General features: G+C 49.4%; 1 protein-coding gene across 1 annotated transcript in view; it reads left to right on the top strand.

Moving 5' to 3' along the window:
* Positions 1-16,577, top strand: part of huwe1 (HECT, UBA and WWE domain containing E3 ubiquitin protein ligase 1) — an 86,598-nt gene extending 70,021 nt beyond the window's left edge. Inside the window, 20 exon segments of the mRNA XM_046366126.1 lie at positions 19-196; positions 279-363; positions 603-698; positions 813-1,314; positions 1,556-1,647; positions 1,924-2,080; positions 3,333-3,468; positions 4,610-4,812; positions 5,089-5,306; positions 6,180-6,282; positions 10,143-10,292; positions 10,585-10,830; positions 11,091-11,208; positions 11,467-11,607; positions 11,782-12,069; positions 12,330-12,435; positions 13,019-13,136; positions 13,683-13,864; positions 14,628-14,818; positions 15,690-16,577. Coding sequence (XP_046222082.1) covers positions 19-196; positions 279-363; positions 603-698; positions 813-1,314; positions 1,556-1,647; positions 1,924-2,080; positions 3,333-3,468; positions 4,610-4,812; positions 5,089-5,306; positions 6,180-6,282; positions 10,143-10,292; positions 10,585-10,830; positions 11,091-11,208; positions 11,467-11,607; positions 11,782-12,069; positions 12,330-12,435; positions 13,019-13,136; positions 13,683-13,864; positions 14,628-14,818; positions 15,690-15,792 — 3,413 coding nt within the window. The 3' untranslated portion in view covers positions 15,793-16,577.
* Positions 16,578-21,419: the final 4,842 nt, after the last annotated feature.

Raw genomic sequence — 21,419 nt, 5'->3', positions numbered from 1 at the left:
AAGGGTCTACGACCGCAGCAACCGCTTCCGCCGCCCTCTCTTCCTCCTCTATGGAGCTTCTCAACCGGGTGGAGTCTCGTAGCTCCTCCCAGCTCTCTTGGCTGTCCGTTTCCATGGACGCGGCGCTAGGATGCCGTACAAACATTTTCCAGATCCAGCGGGCGTCGGGACGGAAGCATGCCGACCGGCACTCTGCGGGGGGGGACATCAGGAGGGACCGGGGGGACCCTGGGAGGAGGGGTACAGGGGGGTGCGGCGGGGATGACGTGTGCAGGGGGAGGAGGGTCGACCGTACACATCCACCCCCAGGCTGCCCCTGTGGTCTGTCGGCACGTACTGGATACTCTTATCCAACTGGCCAAGGTAGGAGACTGTTTCATACTCTGGATGGGTGGTGAACACGTCACTGCTCACGTCTGTCAGTCATTCATCTTGGGGGGTCCAAAAACTCTGCTGATCTATGAATGGTGTGTTTGATGGATAACTGCCAGTTGACCAGAGCTTTTGTTTGAAAATGTCAGGGAAATTGTGAATTGTCAATGTAATGTGTCTCTTGGTTAGTCCAGGTCATTAACCTGTGTTGCTCTCCTATCTATTTCCAGGTGTTCCCCAGTCACTTCACCCAGCAGCGCTGTAAGGACCTGCTCTCCTCCTCCACATCTGAACTAGACTCCCGTCTGTGTGCTGCTGCCTCTATCGTCACCGGAACAGCAGGAGGAGGCTCTAGATCCACCCAGACCTCCTCCAACACCCCCTCCTCAGCCCAGAACTCCCTGGGTGGGGGCGCCTGTGGCGCGGCCATCACCCCCCAGTCCCTTGGCATCTCTACTGACTTCTGGGACCTGCTGGTGAAGCTGGACAACATGAATGTGTCGAGGAAAGGCAAGGCCTCCATGAAGACTCTTCCCCTGGGGGCGGGAGGGGAGGCAGATGGGGCTCAGTTCAGCCTAGAGGCTTCTCCTCTGGGCCAGCTGATGAATATGCTGTCCCACCCAGTGATACGACGCTCCTCCCTGCTAACCGAGAAGCTACTGCGTCTCCTTTCCCTCATCTCCATCGCCCTGCCCGATAATAAGGCTACGGAAGTCCCCGCCGGACACCCAACACCACAGACCACCACCGTCAGTGCAGCCGTCGCCACTCCAGGCTCTGTCTCTGCCTCTGTTCAGGGGAACACTGTAGGGGTGGTCTCAGGCGTCGGGGTGGTGTCGGGGGCCTCTGTAGTGGCTGCAGCGCAGGGCTCGTCCTCAGGGACAGGCCAGACCTCTACAGCTATAGTCTCTATACCCACCACTACTGGAGCCAGCGCCACAGGTGAGAACAACTAGCATCTTCACAAGCAATACACTGACATCACTTTCTATTTGAGTGGGATGTAAAAACATCAACTGTATTGTCCCAGATGGGAATTTAGTCTTACAAGCGCTGCTGGTCCAGAGCAAATAATACCCATCGAGCAATACTAAGGGGTGTGTTAATGTTTATCTACGTGCGCCCTACAAGGTAACGCACCATAGCGGAAGAGAGTATTGATGCGTGTGTTTTGTCCCGACAGGGAAGCATAGAGCGACCGTGCTCTGTGTTGAAAGTGACACCAAGCTGGCCTCCACTGGACTCACTGAGAAACAACTACAGCTCTCTGTCGAGGTACTGAATGACCACTAAAACAAACACTGGTTCCCTAACTGCTGAAGCTAATCGCTCTCTACGTGGCTAGATGCATGTGTTGGTGTAACAGTTAGGGGAAACACCAAGTCACTTTTAGGTGCCCAGGCACAAAGGTCAATTCATTGCTGCGTCTGAAATGGCACCGTGTTCCCCCTACAGTGTACTCCTTTTGACTAGAGCCTAGGAAGTTCCTCCCGGTTTCAGCCAGTTTTCTTCCGTTTGGAACCTAATGAATAACACCCTTCCCCTTCCCAGGTGCTGACCAGTCACTCGTGTTCAGAGGAGGGTCTGGAGGATGCAGCCAACATCCTGCTCCAGCTGTCCAGAGGAGATGGAACCACCAGAGACACTGTGCTCCGTCTGCTGCTGAGTGGTGCTAGACACCTGGGATACACACTCTGCAAACAGATTGGTACAAACACACACACACACCGTGCTGTCTACTAGCCTCATGGGCTAGACACCTGGGATACACACTCTGCAAACAAATTGGTACAAACACACACACACACCGTGCTGTCTACTAGCCTCATGGGCTAGACACCTGGGATACACACTCTGCAAACAGATTGGTACAAACACACAAACACCGTGCTGTCTACTAGCCTCATGGGCTAGACACCTGGGATACACACTGCAAACAGATTGGTACAAACACACACACACACCGTGCTGTCTACTAGCCTCATGGGCTAGACACCTGGGATCACACTGCAAACAGATTGGTACAAACACACAAACACCGTGCTGTCTACTAGCCTCATGGGCTAGACACCTGGGATACACACTGCAAACAGATTGGTACAAACACACAAACACCGTGCTGTCTACTAGCCTCATGGGCTAGACACCTGGGATACACACTGCAAACAGATTGGTACAAACACCGTGCTGTCTACTAGCCTCATGGGCTAGACACCTGGGATACACACTGCAAACAGATTGGTACAAACACACACACACACCGTGCTGTCTACTAGCCTCATGGGCTAGACACCTGGGATACACACTGCAAACAGATTGGTACAAACACACACACACACCGTGCTGTCTACTAGCCTCATGGGCTAGACACCTGGGATACACACTGCAAACAGATGCGTCAGTAGACTACTCAGTAGAATACACGTTCAATGTGTTTTTATTCAAAGCCTGAGATAGCTGACACTACCAATGGGTGCGTTTGTTTCATTGTCACTTTAAGATTTGACTTAAATGCCCAGTAGAGTCAAAAATCTGTTTTAAGTTTATGCCTATGCAGCATTAACCAATTAAAAACAGTTCTGTAGCAATGAGGTTTGTGCAGTGGTCTACAGGCCCAATACAATATCACTGCATATTGGCTATGCTTGAGTTTCCCTGCCAACGTTGTTATTCTCAGACCATTTTGAAATTATATTTTATATATTGTAGGTATATGAGCCCACTGGTAATAGATAACTTGTTGTATTACTTGTGAGGCACAGCTGAGTGAGCATAATAATAAGCTTTTTTGGGAGGAGGGGGGTCGAGGAAATGGTTCAAAATTGGAATACTTTGCCTTCCCGGCGCTGCTGAATTAGTTGCACTTACAGCCAACAGCACAAAACAAAAAAAATTGGTATGCAAAGGCTTTGTTGTCGACCGGTTGATGACCACTGGTGGTCTTCCCCTCTCTCCTCTAGGCACATTATTGGCTGAGCTGCGTGAGTACAACCTGGAGCAGCAGAGGAGAGCCCGGGCCGACGCCCAGTCACCTGACGCCCCGGCCGAGGACACTTCCCTCTCTGCCAGGCTGAAGGCCGGCAAGCTCTCTAGCAGGTGAAGAGAGAAGTTCTGAGATGGCTAGGGGTTAGGGGTAAACTCTAGTAGGTGAAGAGAGAAGTTCTGAGATAATCAGGGGTTAGGGGCAAGCTCTAGCAGGTGAAGAGAGAAGTTCTGAGATAGTCAGGGGTTAGGTGTAAACTAGCAGGTGAAGAGAGAAGTTCTGAGATAGTCAGGGGTTAGGGTAAGCTCTCTAGCAGGTGAAGAGAGAAGTTCTGAGATAGTTAGGGGTAAACTCTAGCAGGTGAAGAGAGAGGGGGTCTGGGGAGGAAAATAGTACCAGCTGCATTTCTGGACCCAGATTAAGCCCAGTAATACCAGTATTGTGATACTCGTTATTCTTGTGTAAAGGGAACAAAACGTCTTAAGGAAAACCGCCTCGAAAGTTAAAGCACACAATATTTTAGATACAGAAGGTTTTTAAATGATCTAAGAGTTTGGTCTGCTTCGTGTTTTGATTTTTGCCCTGGAAAAAATATTGCTATACTGGTATTGTCCTAATTACTAGACTAAACATCACTTTACATTTCAGAGGTAGGGTTTTCAGTTAGGCCAGTTTGCTAGACACAGATTAAGCTAAGTGTCTATTAACTCAAGTAGCTACATAGTAGGACAAGGAAGACTGTGAAGTGATTACTTGTAGAAGGATTTCAGTATCTTGAGGCTAAATGCACAGTATTAATGACAGTATCCTGTTGGAGCAGCCTTTTAGAGGCGGCTTTGATTAAGTTGACATTTAGCTCTCATAAAGACACGGCTCTCTGGAGATTACAGTGTCATGTTAATGGATAGTCATCACTGGTTCTCTCTTAGTGTCAACTTGACCTATTCAGGTTTGGTTAAATACGACACACACTTTCAGGTGGGAGAATAGAGACCCACACGGTGTTAAGAAATAGGAAAACCACAAAGCAAGGCTTGAAATAGAAATAATATCTTTATTTTAGTTTTACATGGTCATGATGCTCAAAAAGTTAAGAAATGCAAGGCGGCAATTGTAACGTTTCGTTTACTCGACAATCCGTCTGTCTGATCATTTAAGCCACAACTTTTGCCTACTACTCTACCACTGGTCTGTTTCTGTATAATGACTGTACTTCGCCTTGTCGCCCGTCCTCGCGTGCTGGCGGGGGCGCAGGTTCGACGGCTCGGAGAGCGTGGTGATCGTGGCAGCCCAGAAGCGGACGCTGGGCGGGCGGGAGCTGCAGCTGCCCTGCATGTCCTCCCTGACCTCGAAGACGTCCACCCAGAAGTTCTTCCTGCGGGTTCTGCAGGTCATCATCCAACTCCGAGAGGACACGCGCCGCGCCAACAAGAAGGCCAAGCAGACCGGACGACTAGGTAGGACAACCGTACACTACTACACACGCTCCCACATACACACGGCAAAATCATTCATAGGAATGGCTAGAGTCATCAGTCTGTTCATTTTAGAAATTATATGAAAAATGTTTGTTTTTAAATTAGCAACAAGTTTTTTTTAAAGACATGACTGGTTGACAGCTTTCTTTGGCAAGGTTGTTATTTTCCTGATTTTAATCAGGAATGTCAGCTTCTCTAGTCTAGATTTTCTCTGCTCTGGGTCAGTGTTATGTAACTTGTCTCCTGTGTGTCCAGGCTCCACCAGTCTGGGCTCTGCCAGCAGTATCCAAGCAGCGGTACGTCAGCTTGAAGCCGAGGCTGACGCCATCATCCAGATGGTGAGAGAGGGGCAGCGGGCACGCCGCCTCCAGCAGGCACCCCCGCCTTCCGCCTCTGTCGCCGGATCCTCCGTGGCTGCCTCCCATGCCCCCGCCGCTGCCCCCCCTGCCCCCGCCACGGCGAGCGCTGCAACGGTTAGCATGATGGGCCGCAACGCACGCACTGACCGACTACTGCTGCTTCTGAGCAAACATGACTACATGCCTATTGATCCACACAAGCACACATTTGTGTGCTGTTGACTAAATGATGCATACTGACTACATGCTTATTCATTAGACCTGGGTTCAAATAGTACCAGATGTTTTTTTTTTTGCACTTTTAGCATTGGTTCTATTCTATCAGGCACGCTCATATCAAGTGTAGCTGAAGTATTTAAAAAGCAAATACTGTTTTAACCAAGGTCTGATTTACATTCATACTCACCATATGCTCACACTATCGATTACATTTCCATGCATATTGATCTTACTCCAAACACGGATACCAACACACTGCTACTGACACCATCGGTGCATTTGAAATCAGCCTATCGTACAGCCCGCAATCTCACACCGACAACCTCCATACCGCTGACATGATGAAAGCTGAAAACAGATGGAGATGGGAGATATGCCAAATATCCACTGCATTCAGTATTGGAATGACCAGACAGGCTAGAACAGATGCTGAAATTATTTGGAAGATTTCAAATAGTGTTTGAAGCCAGCTCTGGAATGGAGGTGCTGCCTGCTTTCTCTACTGTATGATGTGATGAGGTCTGTATTGGCTAGCTGTCATGGCTTCATGCTTCTAGCCCCCCTCCCAGTCACCCCCTCTCTGTCTGCAGGTTTATGAGGATGTCAATGTCATCATGCATCAGCATGGTACACTAATTTTTCCAGTGAACTGTCTGCCATTTTATATTGATCACATTTCTCTCTTTCGCTCTTCCCATCTGCCCAAATATTCCCTCTCTCTGCACCTACTTTTGTCATCCTACCCTCCCCCTACCATTTCTTCTCCAGTCGGAGGTAGGGTCAGTGTCGGAGCCCCAGGCAGCCCAGAGGGATGAGTCTCCCATGGATGTAGACCAGCCATCCCCTCTGGAGCAGGACCTTGCACCCCTGGGTAAGACTGCCGTTAAACTACGGCAACACCGTAGTTTAACGATCTTCTGATCAGCAGGTTTGCATGGGCGGTACTTTCGTCTTTCTATGGTGATGTCACCATGCGATAAATTGGTTAATTGGCCAATAACAAAAAGTTCTAGACCTTTCTGCCAATAACAGCTGGGTTTCCCCTCCCGCTCAGACCATTCCCAGACAGTCTTAGTGAAATTATTGTTTGAGGAAGTTCTTATGCTAAAAAACTATTTTTGCCCATTTGAATGGAAATGTATTACAGTAAGGTACTTAATGTCGATATAAAATGGCTGCATTGGACCATTAACCACAACACACAGTGGGTGCGTTCCAGGACATTTACATTACATTACATTACATTTAAGTCATTTAGCAGACGCTCTTATCCAGAGCGACTTACAAATTGGTGCATTCACCTTATGACATCCAGTGGGACAGTCACTTAACAATAGTGCATCTAAAACTTAGGGGGGGTGGGGTGAGAGGGATTACTTAACCTATCCTAGGTATTCCTTAAAGAGGTGGGGTTTCAGGTGTCTCCGGAAGGTGGTGATTGACTCCGCTGTCCTGGCGTCGTGAGGGAGTTTGTTCCACCATTGGGGGGCCAGGGCAGCGAACAGTTTTGACTGGGCTGAGCGGGAGCTGTACTTCCTCAGTGGTAGGGAGGCGAGCAGGCCAGAGGTGGATGAACGCAGTGCCCTTGTTTGGGTGTAGGGCCTGATCAGAGCCTGGAGGTACTGAGGTGCCGTTCCCCTCACAGCTCCGTAGGCAAGCACCATGGTCTTGTAGCGGATGCGAGCTTCAACTGGAAGCCAGTGGAGAGAACGGAGGAGCGGGGTGACGTGAGAGAACTTGGGAAGGTTGAACACCAGACGGGCTGCGGCGTTCTGGATGAGTTGAAGGGGTTTAATGGCACAGGCAGGGAGCCCAGCCAACAGCGAGTTGCAGTAATCCAGACGGGAGATGACAAGTGCCTGGATTAGGACCTGCGCCGCTTCCTGTGTGAGGCAGGGTCGTACTCTGCGGATGTTGTAGAGCATGAACCTACAGGAACGGGCCACCGCCTTGATGTTAGTTGAGAACGACAGGGTGTTGTCCAGGATCACGCCAAGGTGCTTGGCGCTCTGGGAGGAGGACACAATGGGGTTGTCAACCGTGATGGCGAGATCATGGAACGGGCAGTCCTTCCCCGGGAGGAAGAGCAGCTCCGTCTTGCCGAGGTTCAGCTTGAGGTGGTGATCCGTCATCCACACTGATATGTCTGCCAGACATGCAGAGATGCGATTCGCCACCTGGTCATCAGAAGGGGGAAAGGAGAAGATTAATTGTGTGTCGTCTGCATAGCAATGATAAGAGAGACCATGTGAGGTTATGACAGAGCCAAGTGACTTGGTGTATAGCGAGAATAGGAGAGGGCCAAGAACAGAGCCCTGGGGGACACCAGTGGTGAGAGCGCGTGGTGAGGAGACATATTCTCGCCACGCCACCTGGTAGGAGCGACCTGTCAGGTAGGACGCAATCCAAGCGTGGGCCGCGCCGGAGATGCCCAACTCGGAGAGGGTGGAGAGGAGGATCTGATGGTTCACAGTATCGAAGGCAGCCGATAGATCTAGAAGGATGAGAGCAGAGGAGAGAGAGTTAGCTTTAGCAGTGCGGAGCGCCTCCGTGATACAGAGGGAGCAGTCTCAGTTGAATGACTAGTCTTGAAACCTGACTGATTTGGATCAAGAAGGTCATTCAGAGAGAGATAGCGGGAGAGCTGGCCAAGGACGGCACGTTCAAGAGTTTTGGAGAGAAAAGAAAGAAGGGATACTGGTCTGTAATTGTTGACATCGGAGGGATCGAGTGTAGGTTTTTTCAGAAGGGGTGCAGCTCTCGCTCTCTTGAAGACGGAAGGGACGTAGCCAACGGTCAGGGATGAGTTGATGAGCGAGGTGAGGTAAGGGAGAAGGTCTCCGGAAATGGTCTGGAGAAGAGAGGAGGGGATAGGGTCAAGCGGGCAGGTTGTTGGGCGGCCGGCCGTCACAAGACGCGAGATTTCATCTGGAGAGAGAGGGGAGAAAGAGGTCAGAGCACAGGGTAGGGCAGTGTGAGCAGAACCAGCGGTGTCGTTTGACTTAGCAAACGAGGATCGGATGTCGTCGACCTTCTTTTCAAAATGGTTGACGAAGTCATCTGCAGAGAGGGAGGAGGGGGAGGGGGCGGAGGATTCAGGAGGGAGGAGAAGGTGGCAAAGAGCTTCCTAGGGTTAGAGGCAGATGCTTGGAATTTAGCGTGGTAGAAAGTGGCTTTAGCAGCAGAGACAGAGGAGGAAAATGTAGAGAGGAGGGAGTGAAAGGATGCCAGGTCCGCAGGGAGGCGAGTTTTCCTCCATTTCCGCTCGGCTGCCCGGAGCCCTGTTCTGTGAGCTCGCAATGAGTCATCGAGCCACGGAGCGGGAGGGGAGGACCGAGCCGGCCTGGAGGATAGGGGACATAGAGAGTCAAGGGATGCAGAGAGGGAGGAGAGGAGGGTTGAGGAGGCAGAATCAGGAGATAGGTGGGAGAAGGTTTGAGCGGAGGGAAGAGATGATAGGATGGAAGAGGAGAGAGTAGCGGGGGAGAGAGAGCGAAGGTTGGGACGGCGCGATACCATCCGAGTAGGGGCAGTGTGGGAGGTGTTGGATGAGAGCGAGAGGGAAAAGGATACAAGGCAGTGGTCGGAGACTTGGAGGGGAGTTGCAATGAGGTTAGTGGAAGAACAGCATCTAGTAAAGATGAGGTCGAGCGTATTGCCTGCCTTGTGAGTAGGGGGGGAAGGTGAGAGGGTGAGGTCAAAAGAGGAGAGGAGTGGAAAGGAGGCAGAGAGGAAAGAGTCAAAGGTAGACGTGGGGAGGTTAAAGTCGCCCAGAACTGTGAGAGGTGAGCCGTCCTCAGGAAAGGAGCTTATCAAGGCATCAAGCTCATTGATGAACTCTCCGAGGGAACCTGGAGGGCGATAAATGATAAGGATGTTAAGCTTGAAAGGGCTAGTAACTGTGACAGCATGGAATTCAAAGGAGGCGATAGACAGATGGGTAAGGGGAGAAAGAGAGAATGACCACTTGGGAGAGATGAGGATCCCGGTGCCACCACCCCGCTGACCAGACGCTCTCGGGGTGTGCGAGAACACGTGGGCGGACGAAGAGAGAGCAGTAGGAGTAGCAGTGTTGTCTGTGGTGATCCATGTTTCCGTCAGTGCCAAGAAGTCGAGGGACTGGAGGGAGGCATAGGCTGAGATGAACTCTGCCTTGTTGACCGCAGATTGGCAGTTCCAGAGGCTACCGGAGACCTGGAACTCCACGTGGGTCGTGCGCGCTGGGACCACCAGAGTAGGGTGGCCGCGGCCACGCGGTGAGGAGCGTTTGTATGGTCTGTGCAGAGAGGAGAGAACAGGGATAAACAGACACATAGTTGACAGGCTACAGAAGAGGCTACGCTAATGCAAAGGAGATTGGAATGACAAGTGGACTACACGTCTCGAATGTTCAGAAAGTTAAGCTACGTAGCAAGAATCTTATTGACTAAAATGATTAAAATGATACAGTACTGCTGAAGTAGGCCAGCTGGCAGTGGGTGCGTTGTTGACACTACACTAATCAAGTCGTTCCGTTGAGTGTAATAGTTTCTGCAGGACGTCTTCAATTGCAGTCACACTGCACAGATTATTACATCTCATAACACCTGAAGATGTTAACGTCTCAGGACCCATGTTCATATGATAAACGATGCATCGTCAGAGATGTGCGGCACAACTGCTAAAAAATAGGACCTGGAATGCAGCCAGAGCTAGTCTAACGTGTGCTTTGTATTTCCTTCTCTTATGCAGATGAAGAAGGCAACGGCCAATCCGAGACAGAGGAGCGTCTCCCAGACCTCCCCCTGCTAAGCGAGCAGCTTCTGTTAGACGAGCTGTGGGACATGCTCGGGGAGTGCCTGAAGGAACTGGAGGAGTCACATGATCAGCACGCCGTTCTGGGTATGTGTTAACCGTAGTAAACCTCAAACTGTTTTACTACACCTTCCTGGGTGCTATATGTTCCTCTCCCTGAACCAATGTGCTTAAAGTATAAGAAGTAGTGGTATTGATTGTACTCTCAGGCAATGAAACATTGGAACTGGGTTTTGTTAATAGCCACAAAATGGTAAGAATAAGATGTGTAAAATGAGTGTTATTGGACGAGTTTGGGTACTTGAATTCAGCAGTCTACTCACCCTCCTCTACTCACCCTCCTCTTTCTTTCACCCTCCTCTTTCTCTCTCTCCCTCAGTTCTTCAGCCGGCAGTGGAGGCCTTCTTCCTGGTCCATGCCACAGAGAGGGAGAGCAAGCCCCCCGTCAGGGACACCAGGGAGAGCCAATTGTCCCACATCAAAGATGAGCCTCCCCCCCTGTCCCCTGCGCCCCTCACCCCCGCCACCCCCTCTTCTCTGGACCCCTTCTTCTCCAGGGAACCCTCCTCCATGCACATTTCCTCCAACCTGCCTCCCGACACACAGAAGTTCCTCCGCTTTGCCGGTGAGTTTTGGAGACTGGAGAGCAGTGATGGGAGGGTATAGCAGGGGGTGACTCATGTATTTCCCTTGCATCCGCTCTCCTTCCCGGACTCTCAAAACGTCAAAGGAAAGCAGATATTTTCCTTCAGTGATTTCCTTGGTGACGAGGAGAGGAGACGTGAGGAGTCAAGGAAAAATCTTGAGATTCAGCCTGAATCAAGACCTAAAATGCGACTGACATGTTTCCTTTCTTTCTCTCTCCCTCCTTCATTCCCTCTACAGAGACTCACCGCACCGTGCTTAACCAGATTCTGCGTCAGTCCACCACCCACCTGGCTGACGGACCCTTCGCTGTGCTGGTCGACTACATCCGTATCCTCGACTTTGACGTCAAGCGGAAGTAAGGAAGGCTTCTTTAGTGTTAATTAGGCACCTAATGGAAGACAATAGAATGAAACCGGGAGGAACATCCTGGACTTGTCCAATAAACAAGCTCTAATTTTGTATTCTGTTGCAAAACACTTCCAATACAGTTGCTTGCCCTAATGAACACAACCCTGATCGCTCCAGATCGAACACTGGTCCTTTAGGTGGAACGTGTCTCTCTCATGATAACATTGTAGGTTCTTTCTTTACTAATTTCACTCCCTCACTCCAGATACTTCCGTCAGGAGCTGGAGCGTCTGGACGAGGGTCTGAGGAAGGAGGACATGGCTGTCCACGTCAGGAGGGACCACGTCTTTGAAGACTCTTACAGAGAGCTGCACCGCAAGAGCCCCGAGGACATGAAGAACAGACTGTAAGGAACGGGGGACTCTTATTTCCTCTGTCTCTTATGGTTTCTGTCTTTCTCTCCATCTGTCTATTTTTTTCATGTCCCTCTCTTTCTCTCTCTCTCTGTTCTCTGCCTGTTTCTCCACATGACAGAATGACAGTCAAGTGTACTGACCTACATTCCCCCCCCACCTCCCAGGTACATAGTGTTTGAAGGGGAGGAGGGTCAGGATGCCGGAGGTCTGCTGAGAGAGTGGTACATGATCATCTCCAGGGAGATGTTTAACGCCATGTACGCCCTGTTCCGCACCTCGCCTGGCGACAGGGTCACCTACACCATTAACCCCTCGTCCCACTGCAACCCAAACCACCTCAGCTACTTCAAGTTCGTAGGTCGCGTGGTGGCCAAGGCCGTCTACGACAACCGACTACTGGAGTGCTACTTCACACGCAGCTTCTACAAGCACATCCTGGGCAAGAGTGTCAGGTAGGGGGGCTGTGGACACACACACTACTTCACACGCGGTTCCTGCTCTTTACCTCTCGGCTACAGATACAATGACATGTACTCAGTATAACCCTTCATCTGTGAACTGTTGTTCAGTTCAATACCACTTTTTATTTTGTCCCACTAAGGGAAACTGTGTTCAGATCATTGAGATGTACTTGTACGTAGCAAGAGATGTTTTGTTAATTTGTGGAGTGTTTCAGTAGTTGATTTAGCTGCCGGTGTTATGTTGTTCTCAGGTACACAGACATGGAGAGTGAGGACTACCCATTCTTCCAGGGCCTTGTCTACCTGCTGGAGAATGATGTCTCCACTCTGGGCTATGAGCTGACGTTTAGCACTGAGGTACGTTCGTGTGTGTCGGTGTGTGTGTGTGTGTGTGCGCTCGTCTCTTTTATACTAAAGGAACATTTCCAAAAGGTTCAACTTCACATTCATCATGTCCGGCACTAACCCGACCCAACGCATGTGAAAATTGGGCTCTGTGTTAGGTTTTCCCAATGGCATCATCTGGTGTGCATCATGTGATTTCAACCAATTACGAGTAGGCATTGCCAACTTAATTGGTTGAAATCACAAGATGACATTGGAAAAAAGTTATTTTTTAAATACAAAACATAGAAACGCGCCATTTTCACATGCGTTGGGTCGGGGTAGTGCCGGACATGATGAATGTGAAGTTGAACTTCTGGAAATGTCCCTTTAACAAAACTCAGAAAACTGTTAATTATGCGACTGAGTGCCTCAAGATAGGCAAGTCTCAGATTTTTAATAACTTAACAGATGCCAGCCATGACTAAAAATGACCTTTTTTTATCTTTTCGCTTTCGTCGGTGAACCCCTCATGGATTTGATTTAATTCTGTGGCGGCTCTGCTGAACTCTCTCCATGCTCTCTCCTTCCCTCCCCCTTTCTTCCCCCCCTCCAGGTCCAGGAGTTTGGTGTGTGTGAGGTGCGGGACCTGAAGCCTAACGGAGGCAACATCATTGTCACCGAGGAGAACAAAAAGGAGTACGTTCACCTAGTCTGTCAGATGAAGATGACTGGTGAGAACCCGAGACAACACCAACACGTAGAAACCTGACACATTTATCAATCAACCACCTTCCGGAGACACCTGAAACCCCACCTCTTTAAGGAATACCTAGGATAGGATAAGTAATCCCTCTCACCCCACCCCCCCTAAGTTTTAGATCCACTATTGTTAAGTGACTGTCCCACTGGATGTCATAAGGTGAATGCACCAATTTGTAAGTCGCTCTGGATAAGAGCGTCTGCTAAATGACTTAAATGTAAATGTAAAATCTAATGTACTTTCAAAGGCCCTTTTTACATCAGCAGTCGTCACAAAGTGCTTTACAGAAACCCAGCATTTAAAAGTACATTTGTGAACATCCAGTCAAGCACCCAAATTAGTAATATACATATTGTATACATGGTATACATTTATTAGAGTTAACCTTGTAAAATAGGCGCATACGTTGTCAAATGTTGCACGGCTGAAAGTCTTGTAGTGAAGTACTACTTGTGTAAAATGGTAGCTTTGTAAGTGTGTTAGTCTACACGGTCACTCCCTCTTCCTCCTCCTGCAGGTGCGATCCGTAAGCAGCTGTCAGCCTATCTGGAGGGTTTCTACGAGATCATCCCCAAGAGGCTGATCTCCATCTTCACAGAGCAGGAGCTGGAGCTGCTCATATCTGGCCTGCCCACTATAGATATAGATGACCTCAAGGCCAACACAGAGTACCACAAGTACCAGTCCAGCTCCATACAGGTAGACACACACCGAGTACCACAAGTACCAGTCCAGCTCCATACAGGTAGAGACACACATAGAGTACCAGTCCAGCTCCATACAGGTAGACACACACCAAGTACCAGTCTAGCTCCATACAGGTAGACGCACACACCAAGTACCAGTCCAGCTCCATACAGGTAGACACACACACCAAGTACCAGTCCAGCTCCATACAGGTAGACGCACACACCGAGTACCAGTCTAGCTCCATACAGGTAGACGCACACACCGAGTACCAGTCTAGCTCCATACAGGTAGACGCACACACCGAGTACCAGTCTAGCTCCATACAGGTAGACACACACACCGAGTACCAGTCCAGCTCCATACAGGTAGACGCACACACCGAGTACCAGTCCAGCTCCATACAGGTAGACACACACACCGAGTACCAGTCCAGCTCCATACAGGTAGACGCACACACCGAGTACCACAAGTAACAGTCCAGCTCCATACAAGTGCATACAGAGACATATAGACACAAGGGTCGTATTCGTAAGAGCAAAATGTAGTATAATTTAGCAACAGAAAACACAATCTTATTGGACAAGTTCCAGGTAATCCCTCCCTTTTGCAGTCTGTTTTCTGTAGTTTAGTGCATGGTGAATACAACCCAGTCCCAATGATGTCACACATACCAGATGGGTCTATTGGTTGTATTATATATTATGCATTAATATTGGTTGTATGCTACTGGTCTGTGTAGTGTAGGTGTGACCCTGACCGTTTCTCACCTCAGATCCAGTGGTTCTGGCGGGCCCTGCGTTCCTTCGACCAGGCGGACAGAGCCAAGTTCCTGCAGTTCGTGACGGGCACGTCCAAGGTTCCTCTGCAGGGCTTCGCCGCGCTGGAGGGCATGAACGGAATACAGAAGTTCCAGATCCACCGCGATGACCGCTCCACCGACCGCCTACCGTCAGCTCACACCTGGTAAAGAAATGTACACCCACACAGCTCACACCTGGTAAAGAAATGTACACCCACACAGCTCACACCTGGTAAAGAAATGTACACCCACACAGCTCACACCTGGTAAAGTAATGTACACCCACACAGCTCACACCTGGTAAAGTAATGTACACCCACACAGCTCACACCTGGTAAAGAAATGTACACCCACACAGCTCACACCTGGTAAAGAAATGTACACCCACACAGCTCACACCTGGTAAAGAAATGTACACCCACACAGCTCACACCTGGTAAAGTAATGTACACCCACACAGCTCACACCTGGTAAAGTAATGTACACCCACACAGCTCACACCTGGTAAAGTAATGTACACCCACACAGCTCACACCTGGTAAAGAAATGTACACCCACACAGCTCACACCTGGTAAAGTAATGTACACTCACACAGCTCACACCTGGTAAAGAAATGTACACCCACACAGCTCACACCTGGTAAAGAAATGTACACCCACACAGCTCACACCTGGTAAAGAAATGTACACCCACACAGCTCACACCTGGTAAAGAAATGTACACTCACACAGCTCACACCTGGTAAAGAAATGTACACCCACACAGCTCACACCTGGTAAAGTAATGTACACTCACACAGCTCACACCTGGTAAATAACACAAGTGTACACACAACATCAAAAAGTCCTTAGTCTAGGCTTCATGTCCTCCTCAAAATGGTAAGTAAGGAAGTGCTCTTATGTTATCTTCCCCTGATGTTTTGAGGGGAAGAGACACTGGAATTCACCCCATGCATTCATGTATTGAGTGAAAATATCCAATCTATTGTTGGTGGTCGTTGATTCCTGCCTAACCTCTCCTTCTCTCCTATATAGCTTTAACCAGCTGGACCTCCCAGCCTACGAGAGCTACGAGAAACTGAGACACATGCTGCTGCTGGCCATTCAGGAATGCTCAGAGGGATTCGGACTGGCTTAGACCTACCCACACTGAGACTCTTAACATATACACACAATTTATCTTGCCTACTCTGAAAGATTGAAACTGATGACACACAGACGCACCATCATTGACATTACTGGGTGACTTGTTGGGAAAATGGCCTCTAGACATACAACTGGTTCCTAATCCATATAAAGAACAGACCGACCAGCAGCGTGGTATGATGGACTGACTGACTGATATTACTTACTACACACAGAGCTTCATGTCAATAGACACACAGACCTGAACCTGGTATGTGTGAATCTCCCTCCCCTCCCACATTTAAATGGCAGAAACCTGAGAGGGAGTGAATTCAGAGGATAAAAACATGGACTAATATAAAATACATTTTCTCTGTTTAGTTTGATTTCTCTGTACAAAAGGTTTGGGAGTTTATGTTTAATCTTTTTTGTTCTTCTCTGGCTGTGTAAAAAGGAGAAGGTTGTTTGTGTGTCTGAACAGGATGGTTATAAAACCTTTGGGGGAAAATGTTGGTTGTTTCTTGTTTGCGAATTTGTGACCTCATAAGCCTTGAAGATGGGGGAAATGTTTTTATGGGGAAAGAAGGAGAAAAAAAGAAGTTTTGAAGAAATGCACTTTTCAAAGTTGTGGCATTTTTATGGAAGGATAGTCCAAAAAAATGAAGAGAACAAGTGAAGAAAGCAGATGATAAAGAAATTAACCACAAAATCTAGAGTATTTTTGGCTATTAAATCGCTGACCCAGCCTTGAGCCTTTGAATCAGTGAAATAACTACATGAATAAATGCATAAAATTGAGTCCCATTTGTCTCTTTTACATGGTTTTTACCAATTCTTATATGTAACCTGTCTTAGCCGTCATCTGAAACAAACTATAGCCAATCATACTATACCATCATCATAAAGGTAGTTACTCTTCTATTAGTGTGTCACTGCACTGATGCAAATTGGAGACGATTGTTTCATTATGTGGATTATCTCTTTCTGAAGATTGGCCATCCTTTGAATTGTGTTTTGAGATTTCCCTGGGAGATCAAATTGAACCAGTGATGGTGAACCTTTCCAAAGATCATGAATGTGTCGAGGTGTGGGACCAGTTGGAATCCATCCTCACAAGGCCACGGAAGTCAACACTCCACAAGCAGATAAAATTGCAGTTTTACACATTTTGTAACTGGTTCATTGGCATAAGAGGAAAGACTGTTATTTTGGGTTGTATATTTATCATGCTCCTCAGTCCTGTCTGGCCTTTGCTGTGTGTTAGTGGAGGAGGAAGGTTGGCTGTGGAAAGAGTGGAGCAGCACAGACCAGGCAGTGGGAGAACAGCAGTGGGCTGACTTCGCCCGGAGCTGTCACCATCTCACATCAGCCCTGTCCTGGCTTGGTTCCAGATCTGTTTGTGCCGTCTTCCCAACTCCTTTGGGCATTGTCACGCCGTGATGATGCCCAGAAAGCACAAACAGGTCTGGAACCAGGCTAGCTCTGTCCTGTTCAGACAGGCTGGTGCAACTGGATATGACAGAGTCCTCCAGCCACAGCTGTGTTGTCTTTACCCTTGATCATGTCACACAGACAGTGACTATATGCCTGCAGTACTACTGATCTGCAGTCTGGGCCTCATCTCAGCGCCACACTCACTGCTGAGAGAACTGACAGGACCAAGAGTCTGATATAAACGAGTGACTTCAGAAGTATGGGGATGGGTGTTTGATTTATGCTAGAATTCTATAATCCAAGACCATACACTTGGACAGACCGAGTGACGACAGTGAGTGGAATTTTGATCAGGGCATTTTGTAATATCGTTCTAATTCATTCACCCATGAAGGTATTGATGGGCAGCATCACTCTAGGATTCATCATGCGGTCCTCTGGAGTTGACAGTGACAACCACAAATGCAATCTCCAGTGTGGTGTCACATTTTGAGCTGGTTCCTAATGATTTTCCCATCGACTCGGTGATGCGATTGTGACGTTTTCCTCGTCAGCCCGTGGTCAGAAGGACAAGTGAAGAGGAGAGAGATTGTTCATGTGGTCTGAGGTCTGGTGGTCCGACTGAATGTAACCTGGTCCACAGGCAAATAGCACACAAGAAGTGTCTGGCGTGTGGGACTAGACCGCTAGCCGTCTGGACCTGGACCTAGCTACAGTTGGCAAGGCTGTCAGGAATAACAACATCAACCCAGGACAGGGACGGATGGTCAGCCTGAAAATTGAAGCAGTTATCTCTTGAGTAGCCTATTACACCATCCACCCCCATCTTTCTGAAGTGTGCACTTGTTCACTCAAGCACTCCCCTTCAAGGGATTAAAAGTGTTGGCCTGGTGTGAGACATATTGCAGATACTCAGTCTTTACCAATCCAATGAATGCACTCGCCCCTAAATCCTTGAGTGTGTGAGTGCACACTTTGGGGAGAAGGGGGAACATTGGAATTGAGCTCATTCCTGGCATTCCTCTCACCCCACCTCCCTCTCCCATCCTTTTCTTACACCAAGGCACTGTCGTGTTGTCACATTTCTCTTCTTCCTCTCTCCCGTTACCTGGCCTAGCGTGGAAAATTTCCCATAGTACTTTGTACGCTTCTAGGGAACCCCCCCCCCCATACAGCCCATCCTCTGCTGGCTTGTTGGAGTCGGAGCTGTGTGTTTGTGTGTCCCCACATGTCTGCCTGTGTGCTCTAAGCTTGCTCTGTCATGCATGGTGAATGAAATTAGACACTCAATCATGCAGGGATTTGATCCCCACACTAAGCCTGGGTTTTAGATGAGTTACCGTCACCCACCAACCATGTTCTGGTGTCCTCCTGGGCCAGTCACAATTTAGTACTGGAGTGCTGGCCACACACAAACACACACACACAGGGAATTGGACCACATATGATTTAGACTAAGTGAAGGCATCAGCTACGGTGTGGTGGCGGCTTGGGGATGTAGTTTTACTAATTAAAGTAGAAAATAATGAGTCTCTTCATACTGGGATTGAGCTGGCAGATGAGGAAACATACCTTTTCCATTGCACTGTGCTGCCAGTTTTAGAATGTATTTTGTGTCATGTTGATAACAATTGTGGTTATAGAGGTAACTGCCAAACTAAAGGAAGCACTTGAGCACTTGCTAGCCCCCGAATAGCAACACTGCAGAAACTATTACACTCAACGGAACGACTTGATTAGTGTAGTGTCAACAACGCACCCACTGCCAGCTGGCCTACTTCAGCAGTACTGTATCATTTTAATCATTTTAGTCAATAAGATTCTTGCTACGTAGCTTAACTTTCTGAACATTCGAGACGTGTAGTCCACTTGTCATTCCAATCTCCTTTGCATTAGCGTAGCCTCTTCTGTAGCCTGTCAACTATGTGTCTGTTTATCCCTGTTCTCTCCTCTCTGCACAGACCATACAAACGCTCCTCACCGCGTGGCCGCGGCCACCCTACTCTGGTGGTCCCAGCGTGCACGACCCACGTGGAGTTCCAGGTCTCCGGTAGCCTCTGGAACTGCCAATCTGCGGTCAACAAGGCAGAGTTCATCTCAGCCTATGCCTCCCTCCAGTCCCTCGACTTCTTGGCACTGACGGAAACATGGATCACCACAGACAACACTGCTACTCCTACTGCTCTCTCTTCGTCCGCCCACGTGTTCTCGCACACCCCGAGAGCGTCTGGTCAGCGGGGTGGTGGCACCGGGATCCTCATCTCTCCCAAGTGGTCATTCTCTCTTTCTCCCCTTACCCATCTGTCTATCGCCTCCTTTGAATTCCATGCTGTCACAGTTACTAGCCCTTTCAAGCTTAACATCCTTATCATTTATCGCCCTCCAGGTTCCCTCGGAGAGTTCATCAATGAGCTTGATGCCTTGATAAGCTCCTTTCCTGAGGACGGCTCACCTCTCACAGTTCTGGGCGACTTTAACCTCCCCACGTCTACCTTTGACTCTTTCCTCTCTGCCTCCTTCTTTCCACTCCTCTCCTCTTTTGACCTCACCCTCTCACCTTCCCCCCTACTCACAAGGCAGGCAATACGCTCGACCTCATCTTTACTAGATGCTGTTCTTCCACTAACCTCATTGCAACTCCCCTCCAAGTCTCCGACCACTGCCTTGTATCCTTTTCCCTCTCGCTCTCATCCAACACCTCCCACACTGCCCCTACTCGGATGGTATCGCGCCGTCCCAACCTTCGCTCTCTCTCCCCGCTACTCTCTCCTCTTCCATCCTATCATCTCTTCCCTCCGCTCAAACCTTCTCCCACCTATCTCCTGATTCTGCCTCCTCAACCCTCCTCTCCTCCCTCTCTGCATCCCTTGACTCTCTATGTCCCCTATCCTCCAGGCCGGCTCGGTCCTCCCCTCCCGCTCCGTGGCTCGATGACTCATTGCGAGCTCACAGAACAGGGCTCCGGGTAGCCGAGCGGAAATGGAGGAAAACTCGCCTCCCTGCGGACCTGGCATCCTTTCACTCCCTCCTCTCTACATTTTCCTCCTCTGTCTCTGCTGCTAAAGCCACTTTCTACCACGCTAAATTCCAAGCATCTGCCTCTAACCCTAGGAAGCTCTTTGCCACCTTCTCCTCCCTCCTGAATCCTCCGCCCCCTCCCCCCCCTCCTCCCTCTCTGCAGATGACTTCGTCAACCATTTTGAAAAGAAGGTCGACGACATCCGATCCTCGTTTGCTAAGTCAAACGACACCGCTGGTTCTGCTCACACTGCCCTACCCTGTGCTCTGACCTCTTTCTCCCCTCTCTCTCAGATGAAATCTCGCGTCTTGTGACGGCCGGCCGCCCAACAACCTGCCCGCTTGACCCTATCCCCTCCTCTCTTCTCCAGACCATTTCCGGAGACCTTCTCCCTTACCTCACCTCGCTCATCAACTCATCCCTGACCGTTGGCTACGTCCCTTCCGTCTTCAAGAGAGCGAGAGTTGCACCCCTTCTGAAAAAACCTACACTCGATCCCTCCGATGTCAACAATTACAGACCAGTATCCCTTCTTTCTTTTCTCTCCAAAACTCTTGAACGTGCCGTCCTTGGCCAGCTCTCCCGCTATCTCTCTCTGAATGACCTTCTTGATCCAAATCAGTCAGGTTTCAAGACTAGTCATTCAACTGAGACTGCTCTCCTCTGTATCACGGAGGCGCTCCGCACTGCTAAAGCTAACTCTCTCTCCTCTGCTCTCATCCTTCTAGATCTATCGGCTGCCTTCGATACTGTGAACCATCAGATCCTCCTCTCCACCCTCTCCGAGTTGGGCATCTCCGGCGCGGCCCACGCTTGGATTGCGTCCTACCTGACAGGTCGCTCCTACCAGGTGGCGTGGCGAGAATATGTCTCCTCACCACGCGCTCTCACCACTGGTGTCCCCCAGGGCTCTGTTCTTGGCCCTCTCCTATTCTCGCTATACACCAAGTCACTTGGCTCTGTCATAACCTCACATGGTCTCTCTTATCATTGCTATGCAGACGACACACAATTAATCTTCTCCTTTCCCCCTTCTGATGACCAGGTGGCGAATCGCATCTCTGCATGTCTGGCAGACATATCAGTGTGGATGACGGATCACCACCTCAAGCTGAACCTCGGCAAGACGGAGCTGCTCTTCCTCCCGGGGAAGGACTGCCCGTTCCATGATCTCGCCATCACGGTTG

This window comes from Oncorhynchus gorbuscha, linkage group LG10, assembly GCF_021184085.1.
Source record: "Oncorhynchus gorbuscha isolate QuinsamMale2020 ecotype Even-year linkage group LG10, OgorEven_v1.0, whole genome shotgun sequence".
NCBI lineage: Eukaryota > Metazoa > Chordata > Actinopteri > Salmoniformes > Salmonidae > Oncorhynchus > Oncorhynchus gorbuscha.
The sequence above is the reverse complement of the archived record's forward strand: the minus strand, read 5'-3'. Positions and strand labels throughout refer to the sequence as shown.